Source organism: Colius striatus, chromosome 6, assembly GCF_028858725.1.
Source record: "Colius striatus isolate bColStr4 chromosome 6, bColStr4.1.hap1, whole genome shotgun sequence".
Classification (NCBI taxonomy): Eukaryota; Metazoa; Chordata; class Aves; order Coliiformes; family Coliidae; genus Colius; species Colius striatus.
This window is the reverse complement of record NC_084764.1, coordinates 37218766-37245290: the sequence shown is the minus strand read 5'-3', so window position 1 is coordinate 37245290 and position 26525 is coordinate 37218766. Positions and strand designations below refer to the sequence as shown.

The 26525-nt window shown below is 43.8% G+C and overlaps 1 protein-coding gene across 1 annotated transcript in view; it reads left to right on the top strand.

Annotated features, from left to right (window-relative positions):
• Nucleotides 1–26525, top strand: part of ARMH4 (armadillo like helical domain containing 4) — a 62071-nt gene that overhangs the window by 8665 nt on the left and 26881 nt on the right. The window contains exon 4 of the mRNA XM_061998549.1: nucleotides 15966–16205. Within this exon, the coding sequence (XP_061854533.1) occupies nucleotides 15966–16205 (240 nt within the window). The remainder of the gene's footprint in view (nucleotides 1–15965; nucleotides 16206–26525) is intronic.

The window sequence follows — 26525 nt, the reverse complement described above, 5'->3', positions numbered from 1 at the left end:
ACAACTAAAAAGGGTGTTTATGCATTGGTATTTCTGATGTGCCTACCCTATTTTGTGTCATCCACCAAAATCTGTAGCTGCTCTGCAGCAGTGTGTAAGCCTGAAGGCTGGTTCTTTTTCAGTCACCTAGGCTTGCTTCAAGCAGTTGCTGGGGACAAGCTGCTTACATAGATTGGCTGTCATGTTGGCTGCTGAATGTGGAGGATTCTCAGAGCTTTTATAAAAGCAGGAGATGCTCTACCTGTTGGATAGTGTCAGAAACAGTAGCTCTGAAAATGGGCAGCTTAAACTCAGTTGCTTTAAAGGAAGGGGATCTCAATGTAGGTCTTGAATGTGAAGTGTTCCTGATTAATCAGGATGGCTCTTAACAAGCAGCTGGTTGGAAAAGCAGTGTCAGGTGCCTGTTGCTGAGTTTAGCATGGTGCTGTTTCCAGTACTCTGCCTGTTTACAGAATCCCATAATGGTTAGGGTTGGAAGGGACAGGTAGAGCACATCCATTCCAAGCCCCTGTCAAAGCAGATTCCCTTCAATTGTGGGGCACAGGAACATGTCCAGATGGGTTTGGAAACCTCCAGAGAATAAAATTCCATGCTTTCCCTGGGCAGCCTGGGCCAGGGCTCCCTCACCTCAGCACCAAAGAACTTCAAGTTCTAGTGGAACTTCCTATGTTCCAGCTTGTGCCTGTTACCCCTTGTCCTGTCAGTGGGCACTACAGGAAAAAGACTGGCCATATCTTTTGATATCTGCTCCTTAGGTGCTTATAAGTGATAAAATCCCCCCTCAGCCTTCTCTAGGCTGAACAGCCCTAAGTCTCACAGCCTTTCCTATTGGAGAGATGCTCCAGTCCCCTGATCATCTTGGTGGCCCTGCACTGGACTCTCTCCAACAGTTCCCTGTCTCTCTTGAGCTGAGGAGCCCAGAACTGGACACAGGACTCCAGATGAGGCCTCACCAGGGCAGAGTAGAGGGGAAGCAGAACCTCCCTTGACCTGCTGCCCACGCTCTTCTTGATGCCCCCCAGGATGCCATTGGCCTTCTTGAGCCAGCAGTGTGCCCTGGTGGCCATGGTTAGTTTATTGTCAACCAGCACTCCCAGGTCTCTCTCTGCAGAGCTGCTCTCCAGCAGTTCAACCCCCAGCCTGTCCTGGTGCATGGGGCTGTTCCTCCCTAGATGCAGGACTCTGCACTTGCCTGTGTTGAACCTCATGAGGTTCCTCTCTGCCCAACTCTCAGCCTGTCTGGATCTCGCTGAATGGCAGCACAGCCTCTGGTGAATCAGTCAGTCTTCTCTCTCTTCCTCAGGGAATTTGCTGAGGGCACTCTGTCCCCTCACCGAGGTCATTAACTGGCATGTTCCCCTCCATGGCCCGTCCATGGTGCTGAAACATGGCTGGCACTGCCCTTGATCAGCAGATCCAGTGTCTTGCAGTGATGGGGCACCTTTACTCTGAACTTTCACTGTGGGCTTCACGGTGTTTGTCTGCTGCATTAAAGGCTGTTCCATAACAACTGCAAGTACAAAGCTTTAGACTTTTGACCTTAGCATATTAGTGATATTGTAATACCTACTTGTGTATGGGTTTAAATGACTTCTATTGTTCTTTAGTGTGCATACTCAAGTTTACTCTTCTAAGGAAACTGTAGCTAACTAATTTCAGTGACGAGAGTTCTCCTGGTCCTCTATTCTTTGTCCACTTCCCCTATACCTTGATTTTCTTGTACAATCATGTGAGCTCCGTGTCATACTTCAGAAGTGAAGGCAGTGGTTGCCTTTTTTTTCTTTTTCAGAAAATTCTTCAGAACTTGTGTCCATTTACATAACTTTATAAAAGAACCTTCAAGTTCTCTTTACATTTTTTCTTTGAAGCTTTGTCTCAGTACAAGAAGCCTTCTTTTTGTTTTTGAATGGGAAGAGTATTTTTTCTGGAAATCACGTCTCTGACTGGGATTATTTGGACCCTGATTGTATGGATCAAAGCTTCCCTCATTAAAACTCTGCAACTCCATTAAAATTTTAAGTAAGGCTGCAGGGTTGTGAGACAGGCACTTAGCCCAGCATGGTTAACTGGTCTGATACTATAATTCCTCACCAGCTCTTTGGATATCAGATAAATTGGCTAGGAACAGAAGATTTAAGACAGAGCACATGCAAAAAGAGTTAATTATTAAATGTTCTTTGTATACACTTTTCTCGTGCTTTCAGTTCAGTGTTACCACTGAAATGGGAACTGCTGTCCCTCTGATGCAGGTTGAACTCCATGTTCTTCCCATTAGATGATAGTTCATCTCCAATTCTTCTCCTTTTTAGCAGAAAACTAAATAACCCCACAGAAATGTGACCACTCTGCATCAAAACCAAGCTTCTTTTCCTTTTCCTGAAAGTGTTTGACCAAAGGCAACATCTCTGCTGCTAAATCTGGTGGTGGCATGTTCTATGAAACCCATCTGAGAGTTGAAGAAAGAAGAGTGTGGAGGGTGATCAAGCTTGTAATGAGGTATGAGCTTGTGGGTGAACAGCTAAGAGGGTGTTAGGCTAATTAAAGGCAAAGAGTGAGGAAAGTCCTCCATGCAGTCAGTGTGATGAGCTCAGCCTTGTCTGTGCTTCCTAGCAGTGGTTTAAAGTGTCATTGCATGCTCCTTTCCCAGATGACTGGAAGGGGCATGTTCCTGCCCAGCTGCTTTCAGGGCAGAGGTGAGCTGCACAGCTGCCTCTCTTGGGTTTCTAAGAGAAGAATGAAACTTCTGTTAAGTAACTTCATGGTATTCTGACAGTACTCTGCCTCTAGGAGGTTAGATGACATTTCTTAGTCTGACCCACCATAGTTGTTGTTCTGGCCAGGCTGTGCTTGGATTCTTCACTATAGCCAACTTCTCATTTGTCCCAAACGGAGTTCACTTAAATATCACTTTAAGGTTGTAGCTTTCCCATGCTTATTGTCAAGCTTAAACAAAACCCAATGGAAACCCCCTACAGTTGCAATTGAAAAGTAATTGGACTGTGTGGATCAAAGTTTTTAATGAGGTTTTGTTTGTTTTTAATCTGGGGATTAAGTAGTTCAGCCTTGCAGTTTTAGAGGGCTGGATTCAGGCAAGCAGGTATGTGGCAGTTTCTTCTGAAGGCTCTGCAAGGAGCATTTTCTGCTGTAGCTGCTGGAGTCTCTTTAGCGTGTAGGGGGTAGTGTTGTTCACTGGGCTTCTCTGAGTAGCTTCAGACATCAGGATCAGGGCAAACCACTCTGGAAACTGGTTTAGCTCTTTCACTTTTGCTTCGTACCTTGTGCACATGGCTGTAGCTCTTGTTGATCTGATGTGGAATACAGGGGCTAGAGTGCTGACTTCTTACCTTGCCTTCTGGAGAGAGTTACAGGCTCCTTTTAATAACAAGCTGTCTTTAAACAGAAGAGGGAGATCTCTTGGTGTGTTTCCTCCTGGGTGACATCAACACTTCAGGCCATGTTGGGTGCAAGGGCATACCAGAAGTGTCATTCTGAACCTCTTAACAAAAATACTCTGGGGAGAAGCACTGCACTTGACAGAAGACGGTGGTGAGTGATCAAAGGACTTAGAAAGAAGCACGAGCTCTAACTAGGAGTAAGCTGAATGAGCTTGCAGTAATCTTCTCTTTGGGTACCCGATAGGACTTGAGCTAAAACCTCAGTACTTTGGAGCCTACTCCCCTTAATAATGGATCCACTCCCTAATCTACATAATCTGTGACAGTCCTGTGCTGGGTTTGTCTGGAAAACAAAACTTAAGTATCTTCTTAACTCTCATGCTGTTGGTCATTCTTTTCCCAGACAGTATGTTTGAATTTGATACTTCTGGAGAGACATCATTAAACAGCTTTTGTAGCAGAAAATAGAATTAACATCTCTGCTGCAGCTTATTTTTGGTTGTTTTTTATGATTGGGGGGGGAAAAAAAGTACCCTCTTCACATGAAAGCATTTTGTTGAGAGGAATAAATTCCCTGCCTGCCCTCATCTGTCTTGTTCTGCCATACCCACTTACAGGTTATGGTCTTTAAACCTGGACTGATGCCCTCACTTGATAAATCACCACTTTATTGTCTTCATTTTTTTCCCCCGCTGGTTAGTTCAACAGCTGCATACTTCAGGTTAGAACAACTGCTCTGCAGCAAACCAGGGAGCAAACTTGTTACAGTCCATGCTGTGTATTCTGCAGCATTCTGGTTTATTTTCTCTTTAAAACAGCTTTGTGTTACTAAACATACTCTCTAGCCTGGCTCAGTGGGAAAGCAATTTTGTGGTGAATGCTGCTGGAAATGCAACTCTTAGGAATGATTGTTTTGATCTTAATACATATGCAGACCTGGGGTCTCTTCTGGAATATGGTTTGCCTTTTTTCTCCCCTTCAAAAACAAGCTCTTCAGTGCCTCATGTCCCCTGTGGTGAGTAATGAGCCAGAACTGTGAAAAAACAAATGTGAATCTCCTCAGACTTGGAGAGAAGTAGGTTAGGATCCAGAGCCCAGATTTGTGCTGTTGCTCTCTCTCTGCAATGTCAAAGAGCCCTCTGCTGGGAAGCGCTTCTGCAGCACTTGGGCAAGCATAGGCTCCTAAAGAAGCATCAACTGTGAACTCACGGCTGTGCCTCCCGCCTAGATAGAGCAAGGGTTTTCTTCTGTTACAGAAAGTCTTTAGACACTTAATTTCCTCTTGAACTTTACATGGGTTAGGGTTTGGTTATCTTGCTTTGTGTGGAAGGATCCTACTCAACAATTTTGTTCTTCCCCATAGTCACTTTCCTTGGCTCTGTGCAATAGGCCAGATGCTGATACTTGCCATGAGAGGTCATGTTTTATTTGTCTCCTCTTGTAGAGCAAAGCACTTAAAACTATGTTTATACAACACAGTCTGCAAATACCCCAGGTAGCTTCTCAGTGAACATGGCTGGGTTTAGCTGAACTCCTCACTATGGGGAGGCTTTACCCTGATGATTTTGCATAACTTGTGCTTAGTGCTTGCTTGGGTGTCTCAACCCACTGTGTCCCTGCCCAGAAAGCTGTCTGCACATGGTGAGATCATGTCTTCATTCCTATTAGCCATTCCTTCTAAGCCATCATAACTGATTGTTCTTGGCAGTATTTTGGGGATGTTGCCTGGTGACAATAGTACAGATCATGTGAAAGCATCAGGTTAATAAAGGAGTGGTTGTAGAAAGACCTTCCTACCTTGATAGTCTCCTGTGTTCATCAAAGCAGAGGAAATGAACCTCTCTGGAAGAAAGTATTTGGCAGAGAATTCCTAATGCCTTTTCCTCTTGTTCTGTTAAGAGAAAGGTAGTCATAGACCTCCATCCCTCTTCCGATTTATAACTACTCTACTTCCTTCACTGTATGCACATAGGGATGATGCAAGCCCACTGCTGCCATATAGATGTGAAGGGGAAGAAAAGCTGTGAGGTGCAGTGTGGACAAGAAGCTTCAGTCTGCCCCTGCTGCCCTTTTCCCTGGGATTGTCTCCAGTACACACAGGAAGAAAAGAAATCACCTTGTTAGTTGGGTGCCTGGCCTGTCTGTGAAATGGGTGTAAATCTTCTCACCCTGGGGCAGCATCTCTGGGAGATGGTGGGACTGATTTCCCATTATTCACAATTTTTTGTACTGTGGAAGAGTTATATCAAGGACACAAATTAATACATAACTTTTCCTGTAAGTTGTTCTACCCAGCCTTTTGGAGTATGTAATTTAACACTTAGAAATCCCCTTGCTCTGTCACATGACAGGACCTGCAGGTGGAGGGAAAGTGGGTAGCTCTGACCAAGGCTTTGATCTAAGAGACAGCATCATGATATCTTTAGGGCTGTTGCAGAGATGAAAGCAGACTGAGTTCTCTGCCACGTTTTGGCCAGCGAAAACTTCTTGATAAGTAGGATTTTGCTCAATAGTGTTTGAACCCAAGCTTGTCCTGTCACAAGGAAGGTGGGTATCAGCATGGTCCTTAGTGCTTTGCTTTCCTTCTTGGGCATGTTGTGCAGGTGGGTTCTAGATCTTCACTCTCTGCAGCCATGACTCAGCTCACAGGAGCCTTTTCTCTGTGCTTGTACAGTGTCTTGGCATTCTGCATCTCTCTGAAGTTATGCAAAAAGTGGACTTGCCCTGGAAACCAATTAGTACTGGCTACTGGTTAATCACAATTTACTTACCGCTCATCAGTTGCTCCAAGGCACTCAGACCTTACAGTCTTGATTTGTCTCCCCTTGTAGAGCAAAGCACTTAAAACTATGTTTATACAACACAGTCTGCAAATACCCCAGGTAGCTTCTCGGTGCACATGGCTGGCTTTAGCTAAACGCCTCAATATGGGGGTTTTTATCCTGATGATTTTGACCCATCTTATGAAGCTGTTGAAGTATCATTATCCCCTGGGTTTGGTGGGAGAGAAAAGCCAGAGAAAATTACAAATTTGGTTCTTCTTTTTAGTTTTTGGGGTTGGTGCTGTTTGGTTTGTTTTTTTTTTTTCAGTTTATGGGTGAACGTCACTTTCCCATGAGAGGATCTTGTGTTCAGGGCACAGCAAGATATTTCTCTTTCTCCTTCCTTGGAGGTCTTCAAGACCCGCCTGGATATGTTCTTATGTGACTTGATCCAGGTGAACCTGCTTCTGCAGGGGGGTTGGACTGGATGATCTCTAAAGGTCTCTTCCAACCCCTACCATTCTATGATTATGCCTTGAACCTGACAAATTATGCTTTCTTGACTCTTGAGGAGTAAAAGCATTTACAATCATTAATGGAAAATAGCTAACTATAGAAGCGTTCCTCTTCAGAGAAGGTTTCCTCAAGTGAAGACAGAGGCCCTGATATAACTCCGTTGCCTTCAGCAAGGTTGTGACAACAGTGGCTTTGACTCCAGCTTGTGTATGTGCCACGATACCAAAAACTCCTCATTGCTATGTTATGTTAAAAGGGGGCAGAGTGGTTTGGCAGAAAATAAGTGATACAGTGTGTGATGTTACAGACATTACAGCCTGACTACAAAAAGTTGAAGTGTAATTCTAGAGAGATTTTTGAGTTTCCCTAAGTGCTTAGTTTAGATCTCACCCAATGAATGCATCCCAAGAGGGGAGGAAGAAAAGAAAGGTTCAGCCCATTATGTGATCCCAGGAATTAGTTTCCCTTGACTTATTCACGGTGGTGTCTTCCCCCTATATCCTCCTTTCTTTAACCATTTTTATACCTTTCTTTACCTTGAAGGTGGAGTTTGAGTGACTCTAGTCATAATACCTTTACTATCATTGGTGTCAAATCCTCTCGCCTCACATTGGAAGGCAGAGCTTACCAAACATTCAGGGGGCAGACTCAAGGAGGAGAGGTGGCACCTTGGGGGCAGGTAGCCTTCAGGATGGAGGTGTGTTTGGGTATTATAATGACGTATATTGAGCCAAGTTTGCAAGAATGACAGCATTTGGTCAAGATTTGACAGACCATTGGCTCAGAGTACCAAAATGCTGCTTATCGGTTTCAGAGGACCATCTCCATCCTGTGTCTCATAACAGAGTCTGACCACAGAGCCTCCTCTCTGCTCCGTGCTCTGTGGTATTTTGCAGGCAATTGCTGTGTTGAGGATTCAGCACACACCAGCTGTATCCTCCCTGCAAGCCTTCTTGATTTTATATTTTTCCTTAATTGGTGAACAATGCTATATTTTTAATGTAAGTTTTAATTTCCAGGCCACTTCAATAATTATGCCACATTCCACCCTGTGACTATAGCCACTCGAACTCCAAATTTTGGAGTGCTAGCAAGCAAGTCCTTCACCATAAACCAAGAGTTTAACATACAAAGCAACTGTCCAAACAAGGCACAATATAGTAAGTATTAGCAAAACAACAGGATGTAGTATCTTATTAAGGAATCCTGTAGCTGTTGGTGACCGTCCAAAAAGGATCTCCCACCAATTGACGGTTCTCCATTTTTCTTGATTCTTTCCAACACTTGATGTATCTCTTTGACAGTGTGATGGACAGTAATCAGAGATTTTTGTCCATTTTCCTGGACTTGCTTCAACAGCCTCTTCAGGTCATCATATTGCAGGAGTTTCCTCATGAGTTCATTCCAACAGGGACAAGCGCTAGACCATGAATTAACCTATAGCTTGGGGGTAATAATTAGGAAGATGTTATAGGAGCTGTATAATTGAAATCATATCCCTTAATCTAAGTAAAATTACCAACACAAAGGTTAGAATTATTATTAATGTTTCCAGAATGTTATTCACAAATATAGAGCTGCAAAAAGTTCTTAGGCAGACACATCCGTTACCAGTGTACACCAGTACCGTTCCCAGTGTGTCAGTGGGATGTACTACAAAATAACAAATGTTCTGCTCAGTGTCAAGACAAATGTCTTGTGCCTTAATGGTATGGCTTTCACAAATAAATACTTGTTGTTCTCAGACATCAACATCAAATGTTTGCCCTTTATTTTTGTTTCACTGGGCCCATGCTCTATGCTCTGTGGGACAGAGTATGGTTCCATGGTGATCCAGGCCCAGTGCAATGATTGGGTGTATAGTATATACCAAAGCATTGTGTATCATTAAGGTGAAAGCAGTAGTTTTGCTCTAAGTGGGATTGAAGGTGAGATTAACCAAATATGATCAGGATGGGAATTTCTCTCAAATTTAATTGCATTATCCCAAATTATCTTTTGAATTTTGGTAGGCAAGGTCCACTTCCATCTTCCTTTATAATCACAACTGCTCTTGGTTGCATCCACAACTGGGCTTGGACACAACCAAGAGCCAAAAAACATCCATTATTTTAGGCTGCATCAAGTGCTTTTAGGATCCAGCTGATGTTTCTTCCCACTGAGAGAAAATATTTTTTGATAAAACCATTGTTTCCTAGAGCTAAAGGAGAAGATTGGAGGGGGCTTTTTAATCTGTTTCAATCAACAGTGGTCAGGACTAGTTTGTTGGCAAAGATTTCAGTATGTACACTATTTAAGATGTCCAATCCTGTTCCTAAGATACCAATCACATCTCTCTTCAGTTGTTGTGGGAAGGCAAGAGTCTGTTCATGTAACCTTGCCATATCATCCTGCATAAGGTGTACTCAGCAATGGTGAGCAGGTTGATTTGATTGCAAAGGTATTAACCTGCATTGATAGCTCTACTCATTTGAGAGAATATGTTGGGTTAAACATTTCTTGCTGTTGATCCACGTTTCTAATCACATAGGGGCAAATGTTGAAGACAGAAGGAGTTAGTCTAACAACACAACTAAAATCAGTAAGCCCATGATATAAAATTAGTTCCTTAAATGCTTCTAACATAAACCTAAAGGGTTATCAAGTTTTACAGTAGCTTGTTGTGATAATATGTTAGTACAACAGGGCTAGGCAGTACCTCAGTTTTTCTGCTCTCTGCCTAGTTCCTGCAACATGAACACATTCCTTAACCTGCCCACTCTCATGTAGTTTGTCCAGGATTCCTGTAAATATAAAAGAAGAGAAAATTTGCTCGGTCTTATTTAACCAGCAGGGTTAAAAAGGTGAGATCCACCGGGTGCTAATCCAGTGTGTTTTTCCTGAACAATCTCTATCTTCCCAAGCACAGAGATTTTTAGGAGTGGTTAGTACCATTGGTATTCTTCCAAGCTGAGGCATTTTCACCAGTACAGGTTGTCCTATGTGAAATCCAGTAGGATTTTCTCATGGTTGGTATGGACTTTCAGGGCCAATTGTGTTAGCCAGTACACAAAAGCCACTCTTTGGGCAGCCATCATCACTCAATTGGTAATTCAATTGATAGATAACATCATTCAGTTGCAAATGCGACCCAGGTTCATGAGTTTTTGTGAAAGCTTAATGAATCCATTGATGTATTTGACAACGTTTTTAGCCTGAGGATAACAGGGAGTATGGAATACCCACCAAATTCCTTCCTCTTTGTCCCAGATTTGTAGTTGTAAAGTGTGATCCGTTATCACTTTGAATTTCCTCCAGAAGGGAAAGTGTATTGAACCATTTTTAAAGACCTTTAACTGTGTTTTTGCCAGTGGCTGATGTAAAACCAGTATACTGGATCCTCTTCCATGTGAGAGTACAGGGCCGTGGCTGCCAGCCCTGGGCGTGGGTAGGCAGCACCAGCAAGGCACTCGGCACAGACTCAGAGCGAGAGTCTCACTCTGTAGCATCTCCATGAGGAATATGCTACAAATAGGCTGCAACAGCATGTCACATTAAAAGGACAGAGAGTGGTGTAGCAGAAAATAAGCCCCTTTGTGTTCTAACTCTCCTCACTGAGGTGGGAGGTTAGGTGTGGCCAGGGTTCAATTCTGAGTGATGGCCAATTTGCCACAATCAGTCCGGTGTTTTTTATCACTTAGCATAATTTGGTCTCCTCCCTCAGTAGAAACTTGCCACACATATTTAACAGCTGACTCTCCTGGCCACCTGGAATATTTTTTCCCTGTACCAATGGCAGTGCTGTGTGCAATCTGGATTTCCTCCTGCCTGGTAGGAGAGTGGGGTTTCTGCAGGTGTTTGAAGCTTGTAGAGAAGCACAAAACCTGACTGAAGTAATCCGTGGGCAACAGGCTTTTGGTGCTTTGAGTTGCCAGAATGAAGAGCTGTCTCTGTGGCATGGTACTATCCATAGGGACAAAAGTCCCTCTTTGCAGTTGATTTGCAAGGGCCCTGTTTCCTTTTACTTACAACTGCTTCAAATGCTTATGGTTGGGAGTACCTGCTGGGTCAGGGAAATGCCTCACAAAGGAAGCAAGATGGTCCTGTTTCTCTCCACTGAGCCACAAAACTCATCATGCATATTTACAGCTTTGTAGTGAAAAAACTTTTTTTTTTTGAAGCAAGCATGGGGAGCTTTTGCCACCCTGAAATAGCAAATCCCATCCCATGGGTAGTGCCAGTGTTGCTAATGGATCAGTACAGAGTTCCACGATAAAGCCCAAGCATTGCTGTGTCTGGTGGCTCTTAATAAAACTGTGAACCCTCAAAAACTCTGCTAAAAATTTGTAGTTTTGTCTCAGCCTTGTTTTCATGATGCTCTCCTATAGCCTCTCCAAAGCTGAAACTGTGACTGCCTGTTAATGCAGGTTGTCAGAGCCTTCACAACTAAAATTTTTTACATGTGAGCTAGGAAACTCATTTTCCTGGGGATTTCTGGTGCTTGCATCTTTCTTCAGTTGTACTGTTGTCACAACAGGGAGGTGTTAAGTTTCTTGGTGTTTTTTTTTTTATTGCTTTCCCATTTCAATGATGGCAAAGCAGAGCCCATGTTCCAGAGTATAGTGCTTATTTAGTCTGTCAGAGAGTGGCAGGTTTTGGATTTCTTCAGTCTTGGAGATGAGACTTTAACTGCTCTAGTCTACTCTTGCATTACCTTAACTGCAGTGGAAAATATGAATATCTGGTTGGACTACAAGTGTTTCAGCCCTGAAGTCGCCTGGTATCCCTGGGAGAGGAGACAGGCTACTGTCCCTCCTTCATAGGTCCAAGCATCAAGTCCCAAGCAAGAGCTAGGATTTGGAGTGTGCAAACAGAAAAACAGCACCAGCTTATAACATGTCAAGATCTACAGAGCAAGGATCCTCACAACAGAAACTGCTGCACATGCTCTGTACCTGTCTGCTTCTGTGTGCAAGGGATGCTTTTGACCACTGTGAGATGTCCAGAAGTGTTCCTACAGCTGGACTCTCTCCTCATTTGAATAGGTTCTGTCTGTGGTTAAGAAAACTTTATACTCACGTTACTGAAGTTGGGAATAAAGTCCTTAACACCACTGTAGCATTAAGAAGCAGGCATTCCTCTATTACAATCCTAGGTGCACTAGGGATTGCTCCCTGAAAGATGAAAGAGCACTTCACACTTTCATATGTGCTTCACAGAAAAATGAACTCCCTGTGTCCATGTTCCACATGCAATACACTCAAATAACATGATGTGGGTGGAGAGTTGAGAAGCATGGTAATATATGTTGTGCATGCACCCCTTTTGGCTCAATATCATATTTAGGGGTGTTAAATGGGTATTAACTCTGAATATTAATTTCACAGTTAATAAAGCAATTATCTTGGGCGCTGTGGACTTGCTGAAACTGTTCTGAAGATATTTGTCTGCTCAGTTCTATGACTTTATAGCCCAAGCATAACTGCCTTGCTGCCAAAGGCTTCCTCCCTCTGCCACTTCCCAGGCTGGTTCTGAAGGCCTCAGTTCACAGGTGTCTGCACAACAGATGAGTGAGCACTGGCACTTTTAAATACTTTTAACCCTTTTCTTGCAATTCTCTCATCATTCATCACTCAACTCAAAGTCCACAACATGCTTGTATGAAATAAAAAATGAGGATAGGGGTTTGGAGGTCTATAAATGAGAAATCTCTGGAGTCTGGTATCACTTGCTTGGAGACTCGTGTCTTGACCATAAGGCACTAGTTTTTCATCATAGATTTTTCTCTTCTTTTTGTAAGATAAACCTTATCCAAAACTGAAGAGTGTCTACAGTTTGAGGGAAATAGGGTTGTTAAGTCTGGAGAAGAGGAAGCTGACGGGAGATCTTATCACTCTGTATACAACTCCCTGAAAGGAGGTTGCAGTGAGGTGTGTAACAAGTGATAGGATGAGAGGAAATCACACAGAATCAGAGAATCTCAAGGATTGGAAGAGACCCTGAAAGATCATCCAGTGAAACCCCTTTGCCAGAGCAGGACTATCTAGAGTAGGTGACACAGGAACTTGTCTAGGGGGTTTTGAATGTCTCTAGAGAAGGAGACAGGGAAAGTTTAGAATTGCATATAAGGAAAACTTTCTTCACCAAAAGGGTTATTGAACATTGCAAGGGGGTGTCTAGGGCAGCAGTTGAGGCACCATGCCTGGGAGTATTTGAAAGATGTGTAGAGATGGGGCTGAGAGGCAACATTTAATGGTGGAGTTGACAATGTCAGGTTTGCAGTTGGACTCAGTCATCTTCCTGGCCTTTTCCACTGATTCTGTTCTACCTAAATGATTCTAGGTTACGTAACATAGTTCACAGTGGGCTGCAAATGCATGTGAAAATCTGAATGCCTTCTGAATCCACTGGCCTTTGCACTTTGGGTCCTTGGTTCTTTCAGTCTCTTCTTTCTTTTATTTCAAGCTGCTGAGGCCTCTGAAAGGCCAAAAAGTGACAACTTAGGAGGGAAAACACGATTTTTAAAAAGACTGAGGTTCAGCTGTGTGATGTTTCCTTCCATTTTTCATCTTATGAGACCACCACGCGTTACAAACAGCCTGCCCATGGCTGCTGGGCTCCTGCTGCACCTCTGCTTCTGAAAGCCGAGTTTTTTGATGTTTGTTATGTTTTTAAAGTGTAGCTTCCTCCTCGTGACCACCAAGTGGTGCTCTGCACTGCACCTTGGAGCAAGGCAAGCTGTTGGCATTTTGGGATGGGGGGGGTTAAAAAGCTGTTAGCAGAAGTATACCTTCTCCTTCCAGAGAAGGAAAGAAGTTAAGAGCCTTTTCTTTTCCCCTTGCAGCAGCTGTGCTACAAGAACTACATTATTCACATCTTTATGCTCTGGCTGCATGATGATTGATGTAGCTTGGTGGTGATCACATGTGATAAGTAATCTTGGCACTTCCAATTTGGGTGTTCAGCTTGGCTGCCTGTTAGACTTGAGAAGTACAGAGATGGCTATCTGCTGCTTCAAAACCAGATCCTGGCAGGTGTCTTTGATTTGGCTTGCTAAAATCACAAGAAGCTGCTAAAAACCTTGTCCCAAACTGGTTTTTTTTTTTCAAAGGTCCCCTGATCCCTGTTTTTCCTTGGCTGCTTTTTCACCCAGTCTATTTAGGGAAGGCCTCTGTTCATGTTCCTCCTCTCTGGTGTGCTAACTGTTTAGTGTCTTTGCTATTGAAGTTTGGAAATGTTTATAGCTGTGTTGTTCTCAGCAGAGGCGAAAGACCTACATTAACTGATTTTTGCAGGTTTCCTGCAAGCACTCTCTAGGTGCCAGTCTCAGGTTTACAGAAGCTGTGTATTTTATGTAAAAACATGTGATTTGATAGAGAAAATTCTTAAGATGATTTGCAATGATGGGCACATTATAAGACAGAAGCTGCCTATGAAATGTAATGGGGACTTAAGGGGCTAACTGCATCCCTGTAAGCTCCATTAGATGCTCTGTGTGGTATAATTGTTTGCAGGTACTGAAAGCCATGCTATAGCAGGATGATGCAGCTAAATTCAAACAACAGCTCATTTGTATGAAATGCAGGGCTAGAAGTGAAAGGTGGCAAGTGGGATCATCTTGTCTGATGAGCTGGAAAAAAACCATGCAATATTTTAAAACCAATCCTTGAATTAGAAGGAAAGTGGATGCCATGTAACAGCACAGTAAATGCTGTGGTTTTCTAAAGTACACGGATTTCTCTAGGTATTCCAGTCTGTGGAGGCCAAAGGAAGGAGGCCTGCTTCCCTCATTTTATTCCAGTTGGATAGCCACCAACCAGATAGCTTCCCCAAAGTTCCCCACTTTGTTTCTCAGGTGTTTGGTGGAACAGCTATACTGGAGTGCCATTGCACTGCAGAAAGAAGAATGAAACATCATCTGCTTTACTTACAGGAGGTGTGATATGTGCAGCCCCTCAGGTGTCCTGCCTCTGCCACTGCAGTGTCTGTAACCTATATGAGGTACAACTCCAAAAGAAATACAGAGATATCTAGATAACAAATGGTGATTTGACTAGATTGTTACTTTTTAAACACAGTCTTAGACTTCTGGCTAAACCAGCTGCTCAGATGCAGGGTGATGGACTCTCCTAGTCTGAATACATCAGGGCTGAGCAGAGCTTCATATAAATCAGATGAAGTGCATAAATATTATGTTTTAATTTTCAGCTTTGAAAAAACTAACCATGAGAAATTCAAAGTGTGTCATTATTCCAGATACTGTCTCTTCATGGTGGGTAGTAGCTATTAAATAGCTTGGATGCAAATTCTGTCTCAGGAAGTCCTTGAGTATTTGATAACTAAAAGTTGGGAAGAGAGACTGTAGGAAAACTGGCTCTTTATGTGCCCTGCTCTAGTCTTTCTTCAGCATCTGTGTCCAGTTGTGGTTAGAAAGAGGATGTAGGTAGAAACAGCTTTTGATTTGATCCAGTATTAATTCTGGTGTTGCCATTTTAGAGTCTGGCAATGAAATATGGCTTAAATGCATAAGTTAACAGTACAGTCAACTTTGGAATAAGATGGGTATCTGCTGTACTGGAGAATCCACAGAGATTTCCTCTGTGTCAGATTTATCTACTGTCACATGAAATGTTCATTGTGCTGCCCTCTTTCTAATACTGAATTAAGTCTTCCTTGGTCATACTTTTGTCTGGTGTAAATCTGTTGTGACAGAATGTTAGTCTAAACCTGCTGAGGATTCTACTGAGGGTTGCTACCATCACTGCTGTTCTCCACACCCAGGGCTGATCTGCCAGCACACAGAGAGGCTTATTCTAGAGGATGGGTCATGTCAGTCTAATTAGGCTGGAAAGCAACGTCCTTTCCAGAGCTGTAAAAGGCTTAATAAAAGTTAAAAATAGAACCAACATACTGCTGCCTTTAAGATTGGAAATCAGGGAACTAATTCTCACTTGAGCTGAAGTTGTTTGAGCAGAGACCACTATAGTTAGATATCCTCAGGTATTTGTACACATGCATGCACTTGTTTGTACTCTGCTATTAGAAAACAAAATAATAGTATTTCATACTAATGCATTTGACAGTCTTAAGACAACATCTCGTTGTTACTCAGCAACTTCAAACAGTGATGAGCTCTTCCAAATTAATCCCTGTGAGTGCCTTTGCTGTTAGAAAACAGATACTAGTTTGTTCAGCTAGTCTGTCTTTGGGGAAGTGGTATCACCTGGCTGTCTTGGTGCTCACCTGTAGAGATGTATGAACCTTTGGTCTTGTGGGATCTTTCCTGATGTTGCTTTTGTATCTTTCTGGGCAGAAGGTGAGGAAGAGGAGGAAGAAGAAGAAGAAGAGGAGGAAGAGGAGGACGAGGAGGACAAAGACATAGATTTGATGGATGAAAGCTTGGAAGGTGACACAGACCTACCAGGTTTCACACTTCCAGGAGAGACCTCACAGGAGCCAATAGGTGGCCTGGAAAACCCTGTGGCCCAGCTGGCCGGTGTGTCCTACCAGGTTCCTGACACTATTGAGTGGGAGCAGCAGAACCAGGGTCTGGGTAAGAGAAAAAGCCTCTTTTTCCTTTACATTTCTCCTACTCTTCACTTTGCATAGGACACGCTGGGAAGTCTCACAAGTTGACTTTCAAGCTAAACACAGTGCAGATTTACTTCTGAGGAAACCACATCCACCAGTGCCACTCGGTCAAACTGGGATGGGTCCCAGGCACTGTGACCTGAGTTTTCATTTTGAGGAGAGCTGCTCTGAATACTCCAGACCTGCTCATTCATTTGAAGAGCTCAGTGTTGTGGACAAAAAACTTCTCAGGTGAGATTCCTGGGGAAATTTCAGTTCCCTTTGCACCAAGAAGTGTTGGTGTAGGGATTTATGTCCTGTGAGGACAAAGCATTTAGGATAGTTGCACAACAGCCCATTTTCTACTTCAGTAGCATTTTCGTAAGTGCCACTTTTTCTTGCATTTTTAAGGGCTGTATGGTACAGGGGACCCTATGCTGGCAATGTTGAGCAAGACAAACCTGCAAAGCCTCTATAATGCTTTATACAGTTTATTCCACTGTGCATATAGGTCCTGTGTTTAATGACTGGACTAATTTATTGCACCTACATATAGCTTATCAGTGTTTATATGTGTGATATGCCTCTGATGCAAGTCTAAGCTGGTGTGGAACAAGGTAGAGTTTAGGAGGAAACTTGCCCAGCTTGGTTAAGGACACAGGGATCATTTCCCAGCATACTCTATTTTCAGGCCAAGCCCCATCGAAAGCAGCAGGGACTTTTCAAGTGAGATGGTGGGAGCTGAACCAAATCTTTACAGAAGATCTCCATGTCTGACTGTTAGAGAACTAGTTGTTGCAGAACTGGCTGCTCATCAAATAAAGAGACATCAAAAGTCTTTTATGTGTTATGTTATAAGACCTATCACTTCCCTCGATGTTTACTTCTGAATTAACCCAGTGGGTCTACCCCTGTAATGCTTTTTCTAGCATTGTTAGCTTTCTTTGATTGAATCGAAGAGCGTATTCCAAGAACCACCAAGATGATCAGGAGACTGGAGAATCTCGCTGTGAAAGGCTGTGGACCTGGGACCGTTCAGCTAGAGAAAAGGAGACTGAGGAGAGACCTCAGTAATACGTACAAGTATTTAAAAGGTGGATGTCAAGAGGATGGGACAACACTTTTTTCTGTAGTGTCCAGTGACAGGACAAGGGGTAATGAACAAAAACTGGAACACAAAAAGTTCCACCTAAATGTAAGGAAAAACTTCTTTGGTGTTGAGGTGAGGGAGCCCTGGCCCAGGCTACCCAGGGAGAGTGTGGAGTCTCCTTCCCTGGAGGTTTCAAAACCTGCCTGGAAGTGTTCCTATGCCCTCTCATCTTGGTGGATCTGCTTTAGCAGGGAGTTGGACTAGATGATCTTTAGAGGTTCTGTCCAACCCCTACCATTCTGTGGTTCTGTGAACTCCATGGGAGGGTTGCTCTCTCAGAGCAGATTGAGTTTGCATCAGATGTTGCACCTTTGTGCTTTGTTTGCAACTCGTTTCCTTGGTGTCGGATCTTTGTGGTGTCTCAAGAGAAAACAAGAGAGGAGATGCATGTTTCCTGCACCCAGGGGCATACTGAGCTGTCTTGGTGAGCTCTGTATGGCTACTAGTGATGGTAAGGAGGTAGCATTAAGCTGTTCACCATCTAAAGCTATTTGCCTGGTTCAGGATTCCAAGTACCAGGATGGTACTTGGCAGAGCTTCACCTCTGAGTCATTCCGTCTTGGCTAAAGGTGCCAGTGCTTTGTAACATGTTCAAGATGGACAGCATTTTTGAAACTCCAAGGTGTGCCCCACAGACCAGAGATCATGTTGTGCAGTGTGATATCTCTTCAGGGATCTTGGTACGTAAACCATCTCAGCCAGGGTGGCTGATGCAGTGTCATCTGGCTTGGGTCCCTGGAGGGCTCTAACAGGAGTCCTGGGCAATGGCTAGTTTGTTTGGAAGGATTTACAGAGTGCTGAAGATGCTGTTGTATTTGACATAGGCTGTTGCCATGAACTTTGGGGCTACAGAAGAGGTTCTTCTGTGTAAATCATCAGGCACAGCTCTGTTCATAGCTGATACCGGCCCGATCTGGAGTCACGGCTGCATTTCCAGCCCTACCACCTTTGCTCCCAGAAGAAGTAGCTCAGATGCTCAGTAGCTCAGATGCCTGTCAGATACGTTGGTAGTTCTGAATGCAGCTGGGTCAGGGGCACTCTGCTCCCACCCGCCTCAGCACACAGCATGTGACCTTGGGCATTCCCTTCCTTCACCAAATAGTGCTGAGATGTGAGGAATTTGCCATCTTGTGTAAGTAAAACAAGGTTTGGAAGGGGAAGTTGTTCTGTTTGACCTGGGATGCAGCATAGGAAAGGAAGACCCTAAGAAAGATAAAGGTACCCAACAGAGTACGAGATGAGGGTACTAACATCAAGCTTTTACAGCTGGCATTTTCCATTGTTAAAATACTTTGCACGTGTGATTTTCTCCTGGGGATGCACCTGTCCTTTGGCCTTCAGAATTCTGACATTTAACGCTAAAATCTATAGCACAGAACAGGCCAAAAGTATTGGAGTAGCTATTCTCAGGTCAGTTATTATTGAGTTTGCTTGGTGTGATGGCTGACACACTGCAAATCCTTAGAGAACAAGTAACCTGATCCACAAACAGCTTGTCAGAGCAAGAGACAGTTTGAATTTTTGTAGTGGTCAATGAGAAAGTGCTGGAGAATCAGAATCGTTAAAAATGTCAATTCTGGGAATTCAGATGGTCCTACGTTAACTCCAGCTGAGCAAGAAGCAATTTATAAGCACCAGTAATGAGGCTGTCAGTTTTACAGTCCATCAGCTGGCTCCAACCAGCAACATTTAGACAAAAAGTAAAGCAGAAGATGCTGTTATCTGTGCCTTTGTGAAACAGAATTTGATCTTCCAAAAGCTATTCTGATGACCTGCAGCTCTGGAGAAGGAAGGTCTGAAAACGCTTTGGGGTCTCTTTTGGTGTCCTGTTCAAATAGTCTGTCTTCAGAGGTGGCCAGAGAAGGACAGACCAGGACTTTGGGACTCTGCATTGTGTGTGAGATGACTTTGATTTTTTCTCTACTTGTTTCTTGATTTATGTATCAGTGGTGTGTGGTAGGCAAGCACTGACTGTTTGGAGAACATCAGAGGGGCAGAAAACTTGGACTTTTTGGGAATGAATAAAAATACGTAGTTTTCCCCTGCCACCTCTTCTGTGATGAAGTGTTTATGCATTACAAAGAGAACTGCAGTTGGTTTGGTTGGGTTCAAATCTACTGAACAGTTTCTGGGTCCTTTGGTTATTCCTTATGAATGTTAAAGTAGATGGTCTTTGTTGTACACCTCCACGGAGATCAAAGCCATCTGCTTCTGTGTTGGTAGTGGCTACTGAGACTCTGCTCTTCTTCCACCTCTTAAGAGTGTTTACTCTTCCAATGCCGGAGAGAATCCTTATGTTACAGACCATGAGCCAAGACAAAGCATGACACTTTCATCCTGAGGGGTACAGAGTTGTGGTGTTTAGAATGTGTGGCTCAAGTTGCCTAAGCAGAGATTGTTATGGTGGGCTTTGGTTCTTTAAGATACTGACTGAGAACATCAGTCGCTTATTTTAGGTATCTATTTGCGTCCCACTAGTATGAGAAAACAGCAGTAAACAGAGGAGACTGATCTGAACCATTAACCTCGACAGAGGAAGCTCCATTGTCAATGCTCAAAATCTTGGTTTATGGGCAAAGAGGAGGCACACTTCTTACCCAGATAAACCTTACACCTCTAAACCCAAGAATTTATTGCTAATATAATCAAAATCTTAAGAATCTAATCATTGTTAGTCCAAATCTAATTATTAATAGAAAATAAATAGTAATGCAGTTAGGATTGTTGCACACACACTCTTTGGTTTCCGTGCTTTATCCCGATGTTACGCTCATGTTTCTCTTGCTTCTGTGGGTCCTAAGATTGGTGGTTTCATTCAGGAGTTTGCAGTGGATCATCAGTATCTGGAGTCTTTTGCTAGGATAGTTTCTTCTTTCTCATTTTAAGGTCCATTTGAAATCATTTTTGGATGTTTGCTAGAGTGCTTTTGCACCTTGCTCTGTTTTCCTTGATCTGCAGTTCCATATTACATCAGAATTTACGATATATGGTGACTTTTATGTATCTTAAGTACTACTTGTTTTCTGGGTTTACATTTCTTTAACTGACCATTGGTATGTTTTTTATATCTGACTGTTTATGGCAATACCATATTACAATCTATACCATAGCAGTGTTTCATATAGTTGTGTGTGTAGGATCTTAGTTCTCCCAACAGTGGAAAGGTCAGATAGCTCTCAGGTCACAACAAGGCACTTGCATAAAAATAATGCTTTTGGAATGTGGTATTTTTTTAATGGAAAAAGAAAATATTTGCATCTTTGAGTAGTTTCTTACAGAGAAAATAGCTCTAACTGTATTGCAGATCTGTGGTCACAAATTAGGCTGCATGAACCATACAACGGATGGTGCTGTCTAATGGTGGTGAGGCAGAGTAGCAGAGGCAGACGAGTAGAAGATGATGAATATTTGAAACGTCTTGTATTTTTTTAAACAGGAAGATAGGATTACGGCTTTTAAGGGCAAAAATAACCAGCATTAGGAAGGCAGAAGCTGTGACTCGGAAGTTAGTAGTATATTCTTTAATTGCTGCCCCAAATGGATCTATTTTAAGTAGTCTTAGAGCTCATGTTGGAGTGCCTGTTAATCTTTAATGCATTTACTTTCTTAATTACCCTGGAAAGGGTAGCCATGTTTTACAGGTGGTAAGTAAAAACACGGAAAGGCCAAGTGACCCCACTGTTTTCCTGAGGAAGTGTTTAGCAGAGTAGAAGGAATTAAATTAGCACATAGGCATTTTCTTGCTCTTGCTGGAGGAAGGGCGTATGCACCTGCATTCTCCGTGGAAAGGACATGCAGGATTACACAAAGTCTCCATCCCAACAGAAGCCTGATCCACAGAAATCCCAGGTGAGGGAGGCTGGTAGGAGCCAGGATCAGGAGCAGAGCCAGTACATTTTTCTTCCCGATGTGTTCAAAGAGCAGCTGCCTGCAATAATCCTGCCCTCTGTAGCTTTGCCTCGATGTGTTTAGGCGGGGTTCTGTTGCACACAGCATTGCCCACGTGAGATCTGTGTTCCATACGGCTGTAGATTGAAGTGAGCAGTCTCAGAAATATAGATGATTTTTTTCCCCGCCTTTGTGGGTGCTCCAAATAATTTACACAGTTCCATATGTTCCTTGCTAGCTGCTCTTCCCTCTCCCAAGCAGTAATAAAGCTCCCATCACCAATCTGCGCTTAAATCAAGTTTCTCTTCCTCATGAGGGATATGGACTCTATTTGAAATGATCCCTCTTTTAACTGCTTTTTAGACATTGTTCATGGTTGTGTCTTAATCCTGGAGCAGACTCATATTGAATCAGGTTTGCCTTGTGAAAGGAAAGTTTGCATTGCTGTACCTGTAAACAAGAAGAATGTTCTCTGCCAGCTCGGTGTGACACACACTGTTGTAACGACAGAGCAGCTCCCAGGAGGGAACCATTCATGTTGAAGGTGTCTTTTTCTTGTCGTCAAATTTTATCCCAAGGTGTTTTGGGGACTGTATCTCTTTCCCCTCTTTAGTATTGTTTCTTTCTTTAGCCTGCCTTGCTCCTAATTCTGCTTCGAAGCCAGCTTGCAGGCCAGTCCTGCACAGTGTGGTGCTCAGTGGCATGGTGAGAAGCAGCTCTCTGCCTCCTGCTGGGACCTTCCAGGAGACACAAGATTCAACCAGTCTGAGCCCCATTGTCCTGACCTACCAGCCTGCTCCTCCCTTTTTCCATCCAACACGACTGCTGTGCCCTTGTGAACAAGGCCCATGCATTTTAAATGGCAGAAGCTGACAGTGTGACTGTTCTGCTGGAAACCATGATGAGGAGTTTCCAGCCACAGAGCATAAACCACTAATAGGTTGGAGTCATGTCCTTCTTCTTTAAAGTATCTTGTCCTTGAAGCAGAAATAAAGACCAAGAGGAAGGAATAGAGATAAACAGAACACTGGAGTGTGTTTTGGTGACTCCCAGCTCTGAAAGCAAGCAGCTATCAGAAATAGGTGAAATGAAGCTGTTGCTTGCGATAAAGAAATGTATGCGCTTGCAATTTGTCATAAAGAAGAGGAAAACATCAGGGGCTTTTCTACATGGAAACATGCAGCAGGAAGCTTGGACTAATATTTTATCTGGATGGTTTTGGTGGATTATATTGCCAAACAGCAGCACTACAACATCCTCAGGTACATTACTTTGAAATAGCAGCTCTTCCACAAGGTTTATGTACCTAGTTAAACCTGTGTTAGAGACAGATAGTCTGGGTCCGTTTGTTGCCAGCCCTTAAGCGCTACCTTCAGAAAATGGGGGCAGATTTAGAGGTATTTGCTCTGGTTTGGCTCTGCCTTCCCTCTCCTCGACTGTGAAGAAGATGGAATCCCATAAAACAAGGCATTAAACTGGAGTAACTGACCGTTGCTGGGGAAATGAAGAGGTCCTGCCCATCCACAGCATTTCTGCCCCTTTTTCTTCAGTTTGGAGTGAGGTGTTGTACAGAAATCATCTGCTGGTTCCTGGGAGGAGGGAGGGAACATGGTCACAATGGCTGACATGATCAGTGTGATTCCTCCTGAGATACCGGTAAGGAGAGAGCAATGGCTTCTGTGGTGGAAACAGCTGTCTTCCCAGTTTGGGTGATGTTTGTGGGGAGAGTGTTAGGGAAGCGTGGCTTGAAGGGAACTGAAGTCTGTGCCGCTGGTTGCCTACAGTTTGCCTGGCAGAACCATAGCTGAGCAAATTCCCCTCTCTGGGCTTACTGGGGAGCACAGAAAGACAGTCAGCACCGGCACCAGGCCCACGAGTCCCACAGAAGGGCTCCTAACAAGCTTTCTACCTGCACCTCTAGTTGCTCTTGTTGGCCCAAGAAAGCAAACTTGGAAAACTGAAGCACATAGTTGAGCATTTTTGACCTCCAGCTCTCTGGCTCTATCATCACTTTGCTACAGCCTTTGGAGTTAGGTTGTGTCTGCCTGGGAGTATGGCATGGCATTTGCTGCTCCAAGGAATTTATCTTGTTTTTTCTCCTGGGTGAAAGGATAGGGGCCATTAGGCTGCGCAGAGCTCCGTGCTGCGAGGGCTGGGCTGCATCTGCTAACCAAGCACCATCTGGGTTTCTGCACAGCGTGGTGAGGCAGGCACCCCTCTAGACTGTCAGCTGCTTTGGCACTGTCTGTCTGTCCTCTTCTCCATCAGCTCTGCTGTAATATAAATCACAGTGTCTTCCCTGTCTTTTCAATCTGCAGTAATCCTTCCAGTTTCAGTGTACGCATGTATCACACCTCAGTGTGCTTTGCCTCTTCTTTTACCTTTCATATGTGTCAGAAAACTTGGCTCCGTATAGACGGAGGAGATGGTTTTCAGCCCTCTCCCTCTTTGGCTTTTAGTAATCATTTAGCTTGACTGAAGAACACAGGCAGGGCAGTAGCTTTCCTTGGGTGAGAGTTATTAATTTTTCTTTCACGTGCTAGCCTGGGTGGCCTTTGCCTTGTGAAAAAGAGACTTGTCCTCATGTTGGAGACATCACATTTGTTTTCTACTTATGATCTATACTAAGGTGCAAAAGATCTGTCTGTTTTCATGGCATTTCAGCCTTCAAAAAAAAAAAAAAGGAGAGGGGGAATGAGAAGGTTCATCGGGCTTGAATTGCCTCTGTCCTTCTGGGGATTTGCGTCAGAGGCTGATCTTTTGGGTTAAAATGTGAGCTCTCTTACAGAGCTGGTAAGAGAAAAACAGAAGAAAAGAGCTCGTTGCAATGATCAGCAAGGAGAGAGGGGATGATTTATTGAGAAGAAAGTTGTAAAATATTCCTTTCTGATGAGAATACAGATAACTCTCACTCAGCGTTGGCAGTGCAAACCACACAGGACTGATGCTAGACCTACCCTCCCTCTGGTGTTTGCTCAAATTAAGACCACTTGAGGATCAAAGGACATCCAAATTCCTTCCTGGAAGGACGCTCTCTTGATATATAGACGAGTCTTGCTCTGCCTGAGAGTGTTTTAGGAACATGTATTGAAAATAAGTAAACTGCTCAGCTTTTGACTGACAATAAAATAATTACCTTGAACCTCCAGCAATTGTTGTTTTGCAGAACTGCTGGGTATCAGCATTAATCAAAGAGGGGGGTCGATACGGGGAGAATTACTGGAGGCTTTTGCTTTTTTTCTCTTTTTCTCCTTGTTTTTGAATAACTCTAATCACAGTCTCATCTGAGTCTACAATGTAATAAAGGGTTTCAGGAAGGCTGTTCTCCAGTAGCCTATAATTTATTTTAATGTACAGGCAGTGCCATCTGTGCTTGAGGCTTTATTAACGTGAAGTGAGGCCAAGAGTTTCTTCCGTTTTGTTCCTTTTCTAGGTTTCTACTCTCCCAACAGCTCCCTGTTCTTCTCTGACCACTCAGGCTGACTTTCTCACTCAGATGTTTGCACAGTCTGGTTTTGCAAGAATGGACACTCAGCCTCCTGCTTATTTTTATCAAAGGACTCGACGCAGTCCCTGGGGCTGAGCTCTGGCCTCCTGGCCACCCGTTCTGCAGCCATGGTGTGTGTCTCTGGAGAGGGAACCCCCTCATTTTGCTTAGCAGTGTCATGTGTTGTGTTGCTGTTATTGTCACTATAAGGTGGATGTGCTTTTGCATCCATTGTACAAGCTCATGGATGCCCACACTGAGGGGATCTGGATGCTGCTCCGAGGTTCCTATTAGGAACCCAGCCCTGGCACATGGGGCATTTTGATGGTCCTTCTGTGATTTTGCCATGCATGCAAGCTATGCTGGCATTTCTCTTTGCGTGCTTGAAGACAGGTCTGTCACCAGTGGAGGATTTCAAAGCCCCCTCAATGGCCTCCCCATACCATCCTGTTCACCTGGCATGGGATTGCCCCTCTTTGAGTTGCCCAGATTTTGTTCCCTTTCGACATAGCTGTTCCAAAACCCAGACTTGAGTGTGTGCTCTGGTTTAGGACTGGGAAGAAATTTGAGCATCTGCCCTTTGAGTCTAGGTAGAAGATATTTCTTCCCTTGAGTAAGGTAAGCTGCTTTGCCTTGCTCAGTTCTGGCTTTCCTTGTCCTTAAGCAAGTTCTGGAAAATGACAAGGTAGGATTCAGTATAAATACCCTGTCAGGAAAAGATCTTCCTTTTGGGTTTAGTCATTTTCTGTACCTGTAAGAACTGGTTAAATACAGTCTCTTTCTATTTTTTTTTTTGGTTGTAGAGTCTTGGGTAGAGGATTGAGTATAGACCAAATGAATAGCCTCAATGAAGCAATGCTTCCTGGTTACATGTGCTCTCCCATAGCTAGAACATATTCCTGAGAGTGCTGTTTGTGAAGGCTAGATTTTATTAAATGCAAATAATGTGCTGTTGATTCAGAAGGGTTTAGGGGGCAAGGATGTAGTTCTCCAACAGACATCAGCTGCCTGTGAATGTGTGCAGCTGAGCATGTGGGTTTAGTCTGCAGCAGCCTCAAGGTGATGTGCCATCACCTGGCCACAGACTGAGGAGCTGAGCAAGGACAGAGCACCTCGTATTTCTCCCCGCCTCCAATTGGACATGTGCCTGTTGCCGGTCTGTGGGGCTTAGCACCTCCTCAGTCACAGCTTACAGTGACTCCATGGTGAGTCAGCTCTGTTCAGCCACAGATTGCATGCTCCAATACAATTGCAGGCATAGAGCAGGAGACACAGAGACCTACTGGACAGAGGTAAGCCAGGAGCATTTTTTTTTGCTAAGGTGCACATCCTAATGGAGCAGATAGAGTCCGAATCCCAGCTAGCAAAACTGAGGCCCGTTCTGGTACAGGCTCTGGTGCCACAGCCTTGGAGCTGCTATGAGGACCATTTTGGTTCATGCTTAGCTGTGTCACTGGCCTCTTATGTTTGACTTAAAACTTTGCATTCTGACAAGCTCAGAGCAAAAGCCATGGTGGTTAAATTTGGGCCGGTTTTCATGTCTCAAACCATGCCAGGTACCTCTGTCCAAGAGGACGCACTGGCCTGGGTGCAGGCAGGCTCTGTCAGCACCAGGTGAATAGAAATGCCTTCATGGATGCACAGGGCTTGGGATGCAGCTGTGTGGTTCCTTCCCAGGGTGCTGCAGGGTCCTGTCTCATGGAGCCATTACTGCAGCCGGGGGGTTCCTGGGACAATGCATGAGCATGGACCACCTAAGGCAATGCAGTGCTATCTCT